The sequence below is a fragment of the Nyctereutes procyonoides genome, unplaced genomic scaffold (assembly GCF_905146905.1).
Source record: "Nyctereutes procyonoides isolate TBG_1078 unplaced genomic scaffold, NYPRO_anot_genome, whole genome shotgun sequence".
Taxonomy (NCBI): Eukaryota; Metazoa; Chordata; class Mammalia; order Carnivora; family Canidae; genus Nyctereutes; species Nyctereutes procyonoides.
In genome coordinates this window covers 21,629,061-21,643,805 of record NW_026575122.1, presented here as the reverse complement: position 1 = coordinate 21,643,805, position 14,745 = coordinate 21,629,061, and the positions used below count along the sequence as shown (strand labels likewise).

Below are 14,745 nucleotides of genomic sequence, written 5' to 3'. Positions count from 1 at the left end.
TTATATGCTTGTTTATCTCCTTTCTTTTTTTAAAATTCTTTTTATCGTGGTAAAAAAAATCATAAAATTTATCATCTTAACCATTTTTAAGTACACAGTTCAATGTATTAAATATATTCACATTGTCGTACAACTATTGCCACTGTCTGTCCCCGTAACTCTTATAAAACTTAAAGAGTTTTATAAACTCCTAAAACTGCAACTTATACCCATTAAACAAGAACTGCCTATTGCCCCTCCCCCCAGCCTCTGTCAACCATTATACTTTGTTTGGATGATTTCAACTAAGTACCTCATATAAGAAGAATTGCACAGTATTTGTCTTTTTGGGACTGGCTTACTTCACTTAGCATACCTGTCTCATTCCTGAGCGCAGTCTCCCTGTGAACTTTCTTATACAGGATCCCACAGAGGGTCACAATCAGAAGGAACAGCAACACCTGATTAACTGAAATGGAAACAGAAACACATTCAAGTGTAACTTCTCAAGCTGAAATTTGGGGAGAGTTTAGAACAGTCATGTGAACAGAGAGTGGTGGTTGGGGCTGCTCTTTCAGCAGAGAGCATGTGGGATGCTGTTGATGCTCAAGGATACAAAGATGTAGTTTAAGGAGGATCCAGGGCTACACCCAGGCAGTCTGATGGCAGAGGTTACAACATTAATGCCTATATGATGTGGCTTCTGAGCCACTCTCTGTGCATGAACACTTTGAATAGCCAACATCTACTTAATGTTTATGGTGAACCAGTACTTCTTAAGAGTACATGTTGTTAGCTTTTATAACACAGCTCCTTCTCAGTTAATTTAAACACTAGTCAAAGATGATGTACAGAAAATTCTGTATAGTGAGAAGCCAGAAGACCCAATACATTTTCCAGGTCTAAGTATCCAGGACCATCTGTTCCAGAGCTATGATGCTTGCTCTTGGGATCTGCTAAGGAACAGAGTGATATAGGACAGTGCTCTCCTAATAGAGCGCATGTACCACTGATTGTACATGAGATGGCTTAGGAGGCTTGTGATCACGACATTAAGTAACATTAAATCACAGCGTGAGAAATTAGTTCTAATCTCATTGCAGGGAGGGAACAAAAGCTACCCAGATTTGAATAACACGGTTCTAATCATACATATTTGTATAATCACCTTCTTTTCATGATAGGAGATAGCTTATTTTACTTACAGTAAGGATATACACTTTTTTATTATAAAGTACACATAATTCTTTATTTTTTTTAAAGTTCTGTGGTTTTTCTTTTTTTTTAATTTTTATTTATTTATGATAGTCACAGAGAGAGAGAGAGAGAGAGAGGCAGAGACACAGGCAGAGGGAGAAGCAGGCTCCATGCACCGGAAGCCCGACGTGGGATTCGATCCCGGGTCTCCAGGATCGCGCCCTGGGCCAAAGGCAGGCGCCAAACCGCTGCGCCACCCAGGGATCCCATAAAGTACACATAATTCTTTAAATGAATCAACTTAAAATAGTTAAGTCATGCATAGGAACCGAAGAAAAACAGACGATGAAAAATTGAGATGCTAGTCCTCCTTCTAAAAGGTAGATCCCCATTGTTCTACATGAAACACAAATACCTGAAGTCTGGAAAATGTTGGTAGGAAAGGAAAGGGCTAGGATTTCAAGTGAGATTCAAATCTTGTTTCTAACACTTCTCACCTGTGTGGCTTTGGACAGGTTACTTAACCTCTCTGAGCCTCAGTTTGCTCATCTGCTCAGTGAAGACTGTAAACTGTATTATTAATCATTGTCTCACATGGAGGTTTTGAGAGTTAACAAAGGCAATGTAGGCCAAATAAACACATTACAATTGCTACGTATTATCATTTCCTATCTTTGTGCAAGATATTTACATTTATTGGCCTCATATTGATCTATTTTCTGGCCCCCAGGCCTTTGTCTTCACATCTGTAAAAAGAAGGAGTCAGTCTCCGTGGATGTCTTCCAGAGCCAAATCCTGAGGCTCAATGATCCTACTGTGCTGACATCCAGCTCTTCTTGGCTTTTCTGGATTCTCAGATTCAGCCAGAGACAACTGGATGTTAGACTCAGTTTAAATAGAAAAATAGAAGATAAAGAACAAGGTCCTATAATTTATCAATACGTCTGATTGACATTTACCTGACACAGCCAGTTTGGGGAAGCAACTCAACATCTATTACCACCTCTTTTTTTTTTTTTTTAGTATGTCTTATGCAATATCTGGGATATACTTACAATAAATATTATTCCTAGTTAGTCTGAAATTCATATCTAGCTGAATATCTTGTCTTTCCATTTGCTACATCAGACAACTCTGCCCTGAGGCTAGCAGTAACACAATTAGGTTACCATGTTTCCCTCCCAGATTCACAAACTGCTAGATCTAAAATCAAGGGCAAATCCAGGTTTTGGTGGGATTTGAAGATTATATAATTTAAGGTCACTCTTTAAGAACAGGAACGCAAAATTACAACTGCTAAATTAGATAGGAATATGAATATTTATTTAAAGTGGGAAAATAAATTATATTTGCAAGTTTTATACAAATGTATGACCCCTCTCAGGATAAATCCACCTCTGGACACAATACTAAACATCTTTCCACAGGCATCATCCTGAAATGATGATGCCAAGAATTGCCTGTAGGAAAACTACCCATAAAAATCAAAGAGGCTTGGGACACCTGGGTGGTCAGGGGTTGAACGTCTGCCTTCTGCCCAGGGTGTGATCCTGGAGTTCCGGATGAGTCCCACATCCGGCTCCCTGCAGGGAGCCTGCTTCTCTCTCTGCCTGTTTCTTTGCCTCTCCCTCTGTGTCTCTCATGAATAAATAAATCAATAAAATCTTAAACAAAATCAAAGAGGCTTTCAAAAAGAAGCCAAGACCTAGCATCACAGTCCTTTAAAATATCTATTTTTAATAATCATGATTATTAAAAGCTGTAATCTTACTTTTTCGTAACAAAGCCATGTGTGTTCACGCTGACAAAAACTGTGACCTGCGGATTAAAGAAAAAATTTGTTTAAAACAGAATCAACCCAAAAGTTATCATACAATTATTAAGGACCATGCCTTTGATGGTCTGGTATGTGGCAAACTGTGGACTCATTCTTTACTGTCTTGAATCTAGAACCTTGGAAACAAATATTTCTTGGATGTATAGCTCTCTCTTCCAATTATTTTTTCTGGCTGTACAAAAACCACAAACATCCCCCAAGAGGTAATCTTTTGTCTTCAGTGGTTTTGTTTTGTTTTGTTTTGTTTTTGTTTTTACCTTCTCCCAAAAGAGCCCTGTCAGATTTCTGGGTTGGCTAGTCAGACGGTGCCAACTAAAGAAATGTCACATAAGAAGATCTCCTTGATCGAAAATATCAACACCATGCATATTTTCTGCTATTATAACTGCATTCCTTTGACAAGGAAATTTTTACATCTTCAGGGACTCCTTGTGGAAACAGAACTATACCTTACACTACAGTCAATCATTCATTCCATGAGTATTTACTGAGATCCTACTAAAAGCCCAGCACTGTGTACAAGGATGCATCAGTGAACAAATCAGTCCCAGGCCCTATCATACTAGGGGCTTTCACTCCTGTGGGAAAATATATATTAAAATGTAACAAAATAGGGATCCCTGGGTGGCGCAGCGGTTTGGCGCCTCCCTTTGGCCCAGGGCGTGATCCTGGAGACCCGGGATCGAATCCCACGTCGGGCTCCCGGTGCATGGAGCCTGCTTTTCCCTCTGCCTGTGTCTCTGCCTCTCTCTCTCTCTCTCTGTGACTATCATAAATAAATAAAATTTTAAAAAAAAATTATAAAATGTAACAAAATAATTAGATTATGGTAGATGTGAAGGAAACAACAGAGGTCCTAGGATAAAGATCAACAGAGTTTCAGGAGGAGAAATCAGGAAAAACCTCACTGATGAGCGGCATTTGATTAGAAGGAAGAGCAGGAGCCAGTGGGGAGAATGCAGAAGGAAATAGAAAGTGCAAAGGAAACAGCAGGTGCAAAGGCCCTGAGGCTAAAAAGAGCTCTGAGTATTCTAAGTACTGTGAGAAGTTCAATGTGGTTGGAATAGACTGGACTAAAGAAGAGACTGGCCAGATGATAGTGGAGACAAACTGTGTTGTCTGTAAAGGAGTATAGATTTTACTTCACATGCATGCAACTCCCTCCATCAGTTTTTATCTTCATTAAAGTCCCCACAGCAAGGTTTTCAAACATTCCCATAGCAATTCTGATAGTAAAGGAGAGTAGACACTCAAAGTCATCCACAACAAGCTCTAAAATACAAGGTCCTTGCATTACCTTCAGATTCCTGTAAACTATACAAGAATGAAGAAACATAATGACTCCTTTCGTTGCTAGCAGAGGTCCCCCCGGAGAGAAAGTTCTTTGTTCTTCTGAAGCCAGTTTCCCATGCATGGATGGGGTGGGCAGGGATGAGAGCAGAACAGTTAAATGGGTCCCAGTAAATGATGAGCTGGAATCCTGGGGTTGGCAGCACTCACAATGTGAGGAGAAAGACCCATCGTAGGGGCTGCCACTTGCTCATTAGAACTTCTTTCCTTGTGGCCAACGGCCCCCAGGGACCTTCTGAGAACTGCGATGCCCAAGATTCAGTCCCCAGTCTTCTGCCATGCCCTGCACCCTATAATCCCCACCCTATCTCCACCCTGCTTCCCCACCGGATCTGAAGACATGTATCCATGTGTTTGGGGGAAATCAAGGAAAGGAGGCCATGTTCCCCTTGTGGGACATGGAGAATGGGAGACAGATGCAACTAAGACAAAGGTCTTTTTTTTTGGTGTTTATTTGCCATCTGTATATGGTTGTGATGGTTAATTTTATGTGTCAACTTGACTTGGCCATAGAATACCCAGAATGTGGTAAAATATTATTCTGGGTGTTTCTGTGAGAATACTTTTGGATGATATTATATTAAAGTGGTAGACTAAGTAAAGAAGATTGCCCTCTCTGATGTCAGTAGGCCACATCCAACTAGTTGAAGTTCTGAATAGAACAAAAATGCTGAACTTTCCCTGAGTCAGAGAGAATTTCTCTGGCCTGACTGCCTTTGAACTGGGATATTGACTTTTTCCTACCTTTGGACTCAAATGAAACACATGTTCTTCCTGGGTCTTGAGCTTGCCAGACTACAGACTGGAGCCCACCACTACTCCTCCTGGCTCTCAGACTGGAGCTACACCATTGTCTTTTGAGTCTCTAGTTCGCAGCCCTACCCTGCAGATCTTTTTTTTTTTTTTAAACTTTTTTTTTTTTAATTTTTATTTATTTATGACAGTCACACAGATAGAGAGAGAGAGGCAGAGACACAAGCAGAGGGAGAAGCAGGCTCCATGCACCGGGAGCCCGACGTGGGACTCGATCCCGGGTCTCCAGGATCAAGCCCTGGGCCAAAGGCGGGCGCTAAACCGCTGTGCCACCCAGGGATCCCCCCTACCCTGCAGATCTTGAGTCCATAAGTCACATGAGCCAATTTCTTATAAAAAAATCTCTTCTACATGAATATGCTTTCTATTGATTCTGTTTCTCGGAGAAACCCTGGCTAATATAAATGTGAAGGTTCTGCTTAAATCTTTTGCCTAGTTTTTATTGGATCATTGCTTTTATTTTTGAGTTTTGAGAGTTCTTTACATATTCTGAGGACAAGTCCTTTGTTGGATATGTGATTTGCAAATACTTTCCCCCAGGTTGTGGCTTATCTTTTAATTTTCTTTTTTTTTCTTTAATTTTCTTAACAATGAATTTTGCAAAGAAAAATTTTTTATTTTGATGTCAAATTCATTCATTTTTTTCCTTTTGTGGATCATGCTGTTGGCCTAATCCAAGATCATGATGAGTGTCCCCTCTGTTTTCTTCTGAGACTTTTGCAGTTTTATATTTTACATTGACATTTTGAGTTAATTTTTGTACATGGCATGTGTTATATGTCAAAGTTCATTTTTTAGCATGTGGACAGCCAGTTGTCCCGGGACTATTTGTTGAGAAGATGGTCCTTTCTGCGGAACTGATTTTTTTTCTTTAAAATTTCATTCCAGGGGTGCCTAGATGGCTCAGTTAAGCAGCTGCCTTTGGCTCAGGTCATGATCCCAGGGTCCCAGGATTGAGCCCCCACATCTGGCTACCAGCTCAATGGGGAGCCTGCTTCTCCCTCATCCTCTGGCCCTCCCCACCATTGGTGGGTTCTCTGTCTCTCATGTGTGCTCTTTCTCAAATAAATAAATAAATAAATAATATTTTATAAATAAATAAATAAAATTTCATTCCAATTTCAGAGTGTCCAAAGGAACACTTGAAATCTGTCAAGGAATTGGAGTCTAGAGGAGTGTGTGCTCCAAAGAAAGCAGAGAGAGCTCAATAGAAGTTTTGGATTTTCTCTCATGCTTTCTATAAGGATTATAGCTCTGGACAGCCATCAGTGGCTAAAAGGTGAGCTGTATCATCAAATAAAGATTCCATGATGTTCTCCAAGTAGCACCAGGCTTAAAGAGGCAAGACAATGGCTAACACATCATGACAAAATTTCATCTAAGCATTTCCCCAAATTCAAATCTTATCTTGGCACAATATTCTGGAGTACTTTACCTGTGCTCTGAAACCCAAGAAAGCCAACAACCTCTTTCTCAAAGACCTGTAACAACTCTGCTTCCTGGTTGTCACAGTTTACAATCCATTTTTATGCTTATTACAATACCTTGTATACTCATTAGAATAAGCAGTGGCATTAAGAGAAGCAGAGACTAAAAATGCACCCTTGATGAAAAGATGAAGTTTAGTGGTTAGAATTTTTGCTTACAAAAATAGATTAGAATTTAGATTATAAAAATAATTTAGATTATTTTTAAAATTCAGTGTAGTCTGAAAAACTAAAATTGAATTTTGTCACATTTACATGTTCATTCCTGTTTTTGTGACATTTTGTCAATCAGCCCAGGAGCTGGAAACTGACTTCTTTATCCTAAAATTAAAAAAAAAAAAAAAGTTAATTTGCTATAAGTAACAATTTGTCTTGAAAACCCAAAGTTTATTTTAAAATTAAGTTGATCCCTCTTCACTGTGGTCCTTCAAAGGAACTTCTAAACTTCACATTTGACTGGAGGTAGCAGTCAGCAAACAGGAATAATAACCTGAGGAAACCAGCTCTGTCCCCCAGGTTGTGGTTGGTTCATGCATTCCCTTCTGCCTCGACCACCCTTCCTCCGCCCTGCCCCTTTCTCCCCAGTAAACCGGGGACTCAATGAAAGACTCAATTCAGGCATTACCTCCTCCAGGAGGTCTTACCTGATTACCCTGCTGGGTGCCCCCCTGACCCTCATCCCCATCCCTATCCCTGCCCTCAGAACACTGTTCTAATAATAGGGGGGTAACTGTCACGTCCACTGTGGCTTGCCCACCTCTGTGTGCCTCAACAAATGGGTGTGGATTGAATGAGTGAGAGAGGAAGAAAAGGAGAGGCTCTAGTTCTGTTCTTGAGTTCCAGGAAGAAAGGGGGCAGCATATCATTACTCAGGAAAAAGGCTAGGAGGGGAGGCTGTCCATTCCAGGAACAAAAGTCGAGGGCTCTGGTCTTTTTATCAGCCTTTTTCTAACCATCAAAATAAGAAGCCCCAGGTACCGTGTCCCCTGCACCTTTGTAAGCTCAGTGACTTCTGCACTGTGGTTTCTCTGCAGCAGTATGTAGCCAAGCCTTTGCCATTAAAGAGCCCGTGGGGTTGTCCTCAAGACAGGAAGATAGAGCCTCTTAGCCAGTGCTGGAGAGAGGAGTTGCCTAGGCAAGGCCCTAGGTTGGTGGCACCTTCAAAGAGCAGAGGAGGGAGGGCTGAGGTCCTGCGGCCCATGAAGAAAAGGAGAGTGTGGAGAATTGGTCTGGACCTGAGAAGTGTCCGTTAAGTTTAAAAAATGGGCCCCTGAAGACCTTACATAGGGTGCTGTTTCACCAGATGCCAAAGAGTTCAGGCCTGTGGCCAAATCTGGAAAGAATGTTTTAAGACCTGGCAGTGGCTAAGCAACTTAGCTCTGCCTTGGAAGCAAAGGCAAACATGAAGACTCCAGAGTAATATTCTAAAAATCAGAGCCCCTAAATTTTATTCTATACATGCCAACTCTAATCAGTTGGTATGGACTTTCAATATGGCTAAATTGAGAAGAAATCTAAAGCCATCACCAGAGTTGGTTAAAAACAAAACAAAACAAAACAAAACAAAACAAAAAAACAGAAAATTAAAAAAAAAAAAGGGAGAGCTCTGATTAATCCTGTCTGCTATGGGTTTAGGTAAGGAGGACTAGGAAAGAACTTGGAAATCTGAATGAAAGATAAAAGAGGGGGCTTCTAAAAAAGGGGGGGGGCTTCTTTTTTAAACATTTATTAATTGAGAAAGAGAGGGAGTTAGCACAAACTGTGGGGAGAGGCAGCTGAGGGGAGAGGCAGAGGGAGAAGTAGAAGCTGACTCCCTGCTAAACAGGAAGCCTGACATGGGCTCAATCCCAGGCCACACAGGACTTGACCTCAGGACCCCAGGATTATAATCTGAACCGACGGCAGACACCAAATCACTAAGCCACCCAGGTGCCCCAAGGGGGGCTCCTTAAAGATATTATTGAAAGAATTACATCTAGCAGGGCATGTACCTGAGTGGAAATGCCATGGACTTTGTCATTAGAAAGAGCTGAGTTTCAATCCTGATTCTGCCCCATTTCTTAGCCATGTAAGCCTGGGCAATTTACAAAACCCAATGAGTAACAAGGGACTCTGCTGCAGATTTAACAACAGGTAACTCTTACATAGCGATTTCTGTGTGCGAGGCATTGTTTTATGACCCTTCCTCACAACAACCCATGAAGTTACTATCCCTGATTTATCAGGGAGGAAGCTAAAAGTTCAGAAGGGTGATACAATTCATGAGGGGCAGAGATTCCCACCCAGGCAGTCTGGCTCTGAGTTTACATTCTTAGCCACCATAATATATACTGTAGCCAACCCCTTTCCATTGCTGATTGCAATCCCATATGTTATGGGTCAAGCAACCGACATAAGCTCTGTGATTCAACTGTATTCTGTAAGACTCGCACCTGCATAGAACATTTTCTTTTTTAAAGATTTTATTTATTTATTCATGAGAGACAGAGAGAGGCAGAGACACAGGCAGAGGGAGAAGCAGGCTCCATGCAGGGAGCCCGACGTGGGACTCGATCCCAGGTCCCTGTGTTCACACCCCGGACTGAAGGCAGCTCTAAACCACCGAGCCACCCAGGCTGCCCCCTGCATAGAACACTTTTGTAGAGCACTTCACCTTAACCGTGTGAGCTACAGAGTCATGAACAGGACAGGAGCATGAACTCACCTGATGAAAGGAGAAAAAAGGACAAAATCAGGACTCAGGGATTCGGTCTTTAATGAAACATCTCTGGCCTTTTTATTTTGCTCTAGCATGAAAGGTTTACTCAAGAGCCATCACAATACACAGAACAGTGAAGCCAGATGAGGGAGTCTTCAGCTTGTGGAGGACTCGTTCTTTCTCCCATGCTGGAATGAAGCATTCTTTCACAAAATGGTTTCAGAGCAGGTGCCAACAAACTATGGCCCCTGCATCAAATTCTGCCCATTTCTTCTACATAAAGTTTTATTAGAATGTAGCCAGGTTTATTCTTTGATGTTTGGTCTATGGCTAGTGTCACACTACAACAGCAGATCTGAGTAGATGCAAAACAGACCTGATGGCTCACACAGCCACCTTTCTAGCCATTTGCAGAAAAACTGCTGATCCTGGCTCTCCAATGAGGCCGGACTTTCTACATATCAATAATGGCACAGGTGATCATCTCATGCCCTGACCTAGGGAAGGAAGAACACCATGGCCCCTTGGGTGTTTGCTATGGGAGATGTGAAATAGGATGTCTATAAGAGAAACCAAAAGGAAACAAATGTGGCCAGAATAGCATACTGCAAAGTGTGCTCTGAGGAATGTTAACCAATGTTTTGTGATAAAACAGTTCCAGGGTCAACTGGGAACTTCTTTGGTAAACAACCTTAAGCAGATTTCTCTACTGCAGGACTTCTCAGGACATTTAAAATGCCATTATGCTTGAGATTTCTCAGAGGGTGATATGGTTCACAGAATGTATTGTCCTCATGGAGCTATGTTCTTCAGAACATTCTTTGGGAAATGTTGAAATAAAAGAAGTATTTAGAATTATGCTTCCTGGGAGCTAGAAATGAAAACTATGTGAACTGTGGCTTCATAAGCATGTCTTTCTCTCAGCAAGGAAAGAGAATGAAGAAGAAATAAAAAGAGCCAGGGTGAGAAAAAAGAAAGAGAGAGAGAGAGAGAGAGAGGGAGAGAGGGAGGGAGGGAGGGAGGGAGGGAGGGAGAGAGAGAGAGAGAGAGAGAGAAAGAGAGAAAAAGAAGAAAGAGAAGAAAGAGAGAAAGAAAGAAAGAAGAAAGAAAGAAAGAAAGAAAGAAAGAAAGAAAGAAAGAAAGAGTGTTTGAAGGGAAGAAGGAAGGAAGCAGAGCCCTGGAGAAATACTGTATGAGGATATGAAGAACATCTGGGTGATGGCACCATCAGAGGGAACAGTGTGTCAAACGCTGGGTACCACCCAACACAGAATGTGTGGCCACTGCCAACATCACCATGGTCATCATTGGCACTACCAGAGAAGCTAACCTTCCCTGGGGTCTCGCCACTCTGTAGATTCTGTGTATGTCCTTTACACCTACAATGTCACTTAATTACCTTTTTACAGATGAGGAAACAGAGGCACAGACAAGTAAGTAGTCAGAGTCAAAGCTTATAAAGTTTGTAAGTGGCAACGCATAGATGCAACTCTGTGATACGGGCCCAGAGCCCACGTTCCCGCTGTGGCACAGCATTGCTCTGCTTGCACCTCACTTGCCTGGGGCCACAAGCCCACCAGGCAACACAAGAAGGATTCTGCACAGAAATGTGACACGAAGCCATTTGGAGGAAAAGACAGAATAAGCCAACCCCTGTCACGTTGGATAACCGACCACGCAGGGAGCCAAACAGCTAGAGGACTGATTTCTTCCCCCCATAGGACAGCCAGATGTTTCGATAATATCATGTTTTCTTCCTCTTTCTCTTTCTACTCATGTTAACTATTCCTTCTTAACTCTTATCATAAGTTATCTATCAGGCTTATCCAAAGTACTATATTTGCTCATAAAGTGAATATAAGATAGTTTTTGAATGTTAAAAAAGCATTTTCAAACCAAACACTATAACTACTGTATAAGCCTCATCTAACCCACAACTACCAATTTATTTTTATTTTTATTTTTTTTAGGATGATGGCCCACATAACAGCTTCCTCTGACAGATTCTGAAAACATGAATCACAGCTCAAGTAAATCTTTTGTGGCTCAGAAACATACCTGCATTTAAATACTAGCATTATCCAGGTCCTAGCTAACCACTGACTTCCATGCCTAAAATATGATGAACAGAGTAAATCACACTGGGCAGGGGAGTTAAACCCAGGTCTGGAAAAGCAGTCCAGTCCAGCATGTGAAAGATTTGCACAGAGTATCCTGGATTTGCTCCAATGGCAAAAAAAAAGAAAGAAAGAAAAAAAGAAAGATGGTTGCCTCGGCCTGGGCCAAGACTGCAAAACACTGACTGGGAGCTCCTGAAGGCGAAGCTGGCGTGGGACAGTCTGCCTCTGCTCCTCGAGCTACAGCAAACCAAAGGGCCAGGGCAGGGGCCCAGGTCAATGCAAAGACCGCCACGCTGCTCACCCATGTCCATTTACCTGGTGCAGGTGAAGGCAGGGCTGTGAGCTCCTCCGTCCAGAAGAGCCGTGTGGCAGTGTGATCCTGGCCTCCTAGCCTCCCCGGTGGCCTGGGCTGCTGCCCTGCACGCTGCTTCCGCGGCTTCTAAGGTCCCATTGGAGAGCCCCATGGGTTGGGGAGCCCCACCGCTAGGATCGCGTTTCCAAGAGGGTGTGCCTCCCTGCCCCGACCCGCCCTCCCCCCCCACCCCTTACGCCTTTGCCTGCGTTGACTTTGGAGAGGCTCGGGTTTCTTCCACTCCTGCGCTGGCTGCTGGGGTGAGGCGGCCCCTGAAACCACTTCCAGATGTGCCCGCAGGCTGGCTGGCTCGGCCGGACTTCCTCTCACATCCTCCTCTGGCAGTCTGGGTGCAAATCAGCTCAAAAACAAGGCAGCTCTGGAGGAAAGGATTCAAAGCTGGAGAAGAGCAAATGCTTGGAGTGTGAATTTCCACCACACATTGGGTCTAAGTAAACTTTGGAAAAGCAGAAATGGAAAAATTAAGTTCATACTGATTTTAAGAATCTCATCATAGCCACTAGTTTCTCCTCAAATCTCCCAGTCATTAAAATGTTGTGGTCCCCAAATTAAAGCCCAGATAACAGCTGTCGTCTCATTTCACCAAGGCAATGATAACAATAGAATTTTTAAGGTGGTTTTGAGCCAGAACATGAAAAGGAATCAGGCAGGGAATGAACCCCACCCAGCTCTGGGCTGTTCTGTTTCTGCTATTGATTCTCAGAAACTCAGGAAATGGTGCCAGCACATTGCCTGGGATCATGGAATTTATTTCTGCAACCTCTCTCTTAACTCCTATAAGGAAATGAGGATCCCTCTGCTCACTGGCTCTTTCTAAAGTGGTGTTTCCCAATAGATATATAATGCAGGCCACTCTGTAATTTTAAATTTTCTAGTAGTCATTTTAAGATAAGTACAAAGATAAGTACCTAGCCTGCTCTGTCAGAAGAACATTCAGGTTATGAGTTTGAGCCCCACATAGGGTACAGAGATTACTGAAATAAATAAATAGATAAATTTTTAAAGAGCGAGGGGGAGAGAGGGAGAGAAGGAGAGGAAGACACACAGAGAGAGAGAGAGAGAGAGAGAGAGAGAATAACTCTGCACCAGGCACTGGGCTGAGCATTAAACTAAAAAAAAAAAAGGTCTAAAGAGGTAAAATTAATTTTAATGATATATTTTACTTAACCCAATATATACAAAATATTATTCAACATGGAATACAAAATATTATAACAAGATATTTTACATTCTTTTTTTGTATTAAGTCTGAAATCTGGTGTGTGTCTTACATTTGTGGCACATCTCAATTCAAACACTAAATTTCATCAGAAACAACTGGTATGTATTTATATTTCATATAATTTACAGATTAACAATTAGGCTCACATACTCATGTTGTTCCAAGCATACTTAAAAGCTTTCCAATAACTGAATCAAGTATCAGTTTTTCAACCTAAATTCGTTAACATGAAGTACAATTTAAAAGTCAGTTCCTGGGCAGCCCGGGTGGCTCAGCAGTTTAGCACTGCCTTCAGCCTAGGGCGTGATCCTGGAGTCCCAGGATTGAGTCCCCTGTCAGGCTCCTGTATGGAGCCTGCTTCTCCCTCTGCCTGTGTCTTTGAGCCTCTCTCTCTCTCTCACGAATAAATGAAATCTTAAAAAAATAAATAAATAAAAAGTCAGTTCCTTGGTTGCACTAGTCACCTATTACATGCAGAGCAGCAGCATGAGTAGTGGCCCTTGTACTGGACGGTGCAGCTCTAAAGGGTTTATTGGGTTGATTGTTTTTTTCAGACTTGAACTTGGAGAGCAGGAATGTCTGAATACCTTCCCTTTGTACAGGACTTTGAACACTGACAAAGCATCTTCACATTTTCTATTTCATTTTCTTCTCATAACATTCCCATAAGGTAGGGTGAACAGAGATGTTGTTCATCAATTTGCAGATCAGCAAATTGAGTTCTTGGGCATGTTAAAGTCCTAAGTTCCAAAGTAAGATGGTGAATAAAGCCAGGACTGGAATTCCTGTCAATAGGTCTCTCACCCTTTTCTCCCTTGAGGCACATGATTCAAAAATGAGGATATTTGGCTGCAACTCTAAGGGTTAAACTGCATTCAGGGCTTTCGCATTCTTCACTTGGCCAGCCTTCAGCATCCAGTCAGGGTGCAGATGGAGTTGTCTGTTGCCCTGGTGGTGTTCCCTCACATACTCCTACCCTAAGGCCCTCATGCGATCCAGCTAGAATGGCGTTTTTCTTTGGAGCAGGCTTGATATTACGCTATTCTTCTTTTCTCTTTACTTCCAGGAGGTGCGCTGTATCTTAAAGCACAACTTTACTCATTCATCTTTGGTTGCAGCAGGCGCACCTGACACATGGATAGCATGCAGGAAGTGCGAAGGTCCAGCAGCAGCACAGACAACTGTACCCTGAGCACTCCTGCTCCAGTCCTCATGGCCCTCACGTGAGCAAAAATATCACCACTTCTTGGCTCAGGGCTTGCTGCTACTGTTCCAGAATCATGTGCTATCAGGAGCAGCAGGACGGTCAGTCAGATATGTCCCAAAGTATCATTGGGGAGAAAGCCCTCAAGCTGACCCCTGTCTACTCCAGTTTCCTCCAAAGGCTGGGGCTCCCCTCCTCCCACCACCTTTGCATCTCTCATCCACCTAGCAGAATGCCTGACCCAGTGTGAGACCCAGTAACTAAGTAGGTTCAGAGAGGATGACAACCAAAGTACTCCAGAGGGGGGCTCACAACTGAAACAGTTCTGTTGTTTTCATAGACTCTGCTTGCTATTCATATTGGCTTCCATCTGGACCTAAATCTCTCTGCTCACTGTTCTTTGTACACTTTCTCTTTGATGCCCTACTGTCTCCAACTGAGGATTCTCTCTCCTTTATTTCTAGT

General features: G+C 42.5%; 1 protein-coding gene across 7 annotated transcripts in view; it reads right to left on the bottom strand.

Annotated features, from left to right (window-relative positions):
• GLT8D2 (glycosyltransferase 8 domain containing 2) overlaps positions 1 to 14,745 on the bottom strand; it is a 41,208-nt gene that overhangs the window by 17,129 nt on the left and 9,334 nt on the right. For 4 of the 7 annotated variants that reach the window (XM_055336220.1, XM_055336217.1, XM_055336218.1 and 1 more), the window contains 4 exons: positions 12,031 to 12,232; positions 11,797 to 11,920; positions 2,948 to 2,994; positions 356 to 448 (listed from right to left, as the gene is read on the bottom strand). In XM_055336220.1, the coding sequence (XP_055192195.1) occupies positions 356 to 448; positions 2,948 to 2,966 (112 nt within the window). In that variant the 5' untranslated portion in view covers positions 2,967 to 2,994; positions 11,797 to 11,920; positions 12,031 to 12,232. Of the gene's footprint in view, positions 1 to 355; positions 449 to 2,947; positions 2,995 to 6,918; positions 6,985 to 9,316; positions 9,368 to 11,796; positions 11,921 to 12,030; positions 12,233 to 14,745 lie in introns of all 7 variants that reach the window. The other 3 variants (XM_055336221.1, XM_055336222.1, XM_055336216.1) reach the window with 3 other exon arrangements.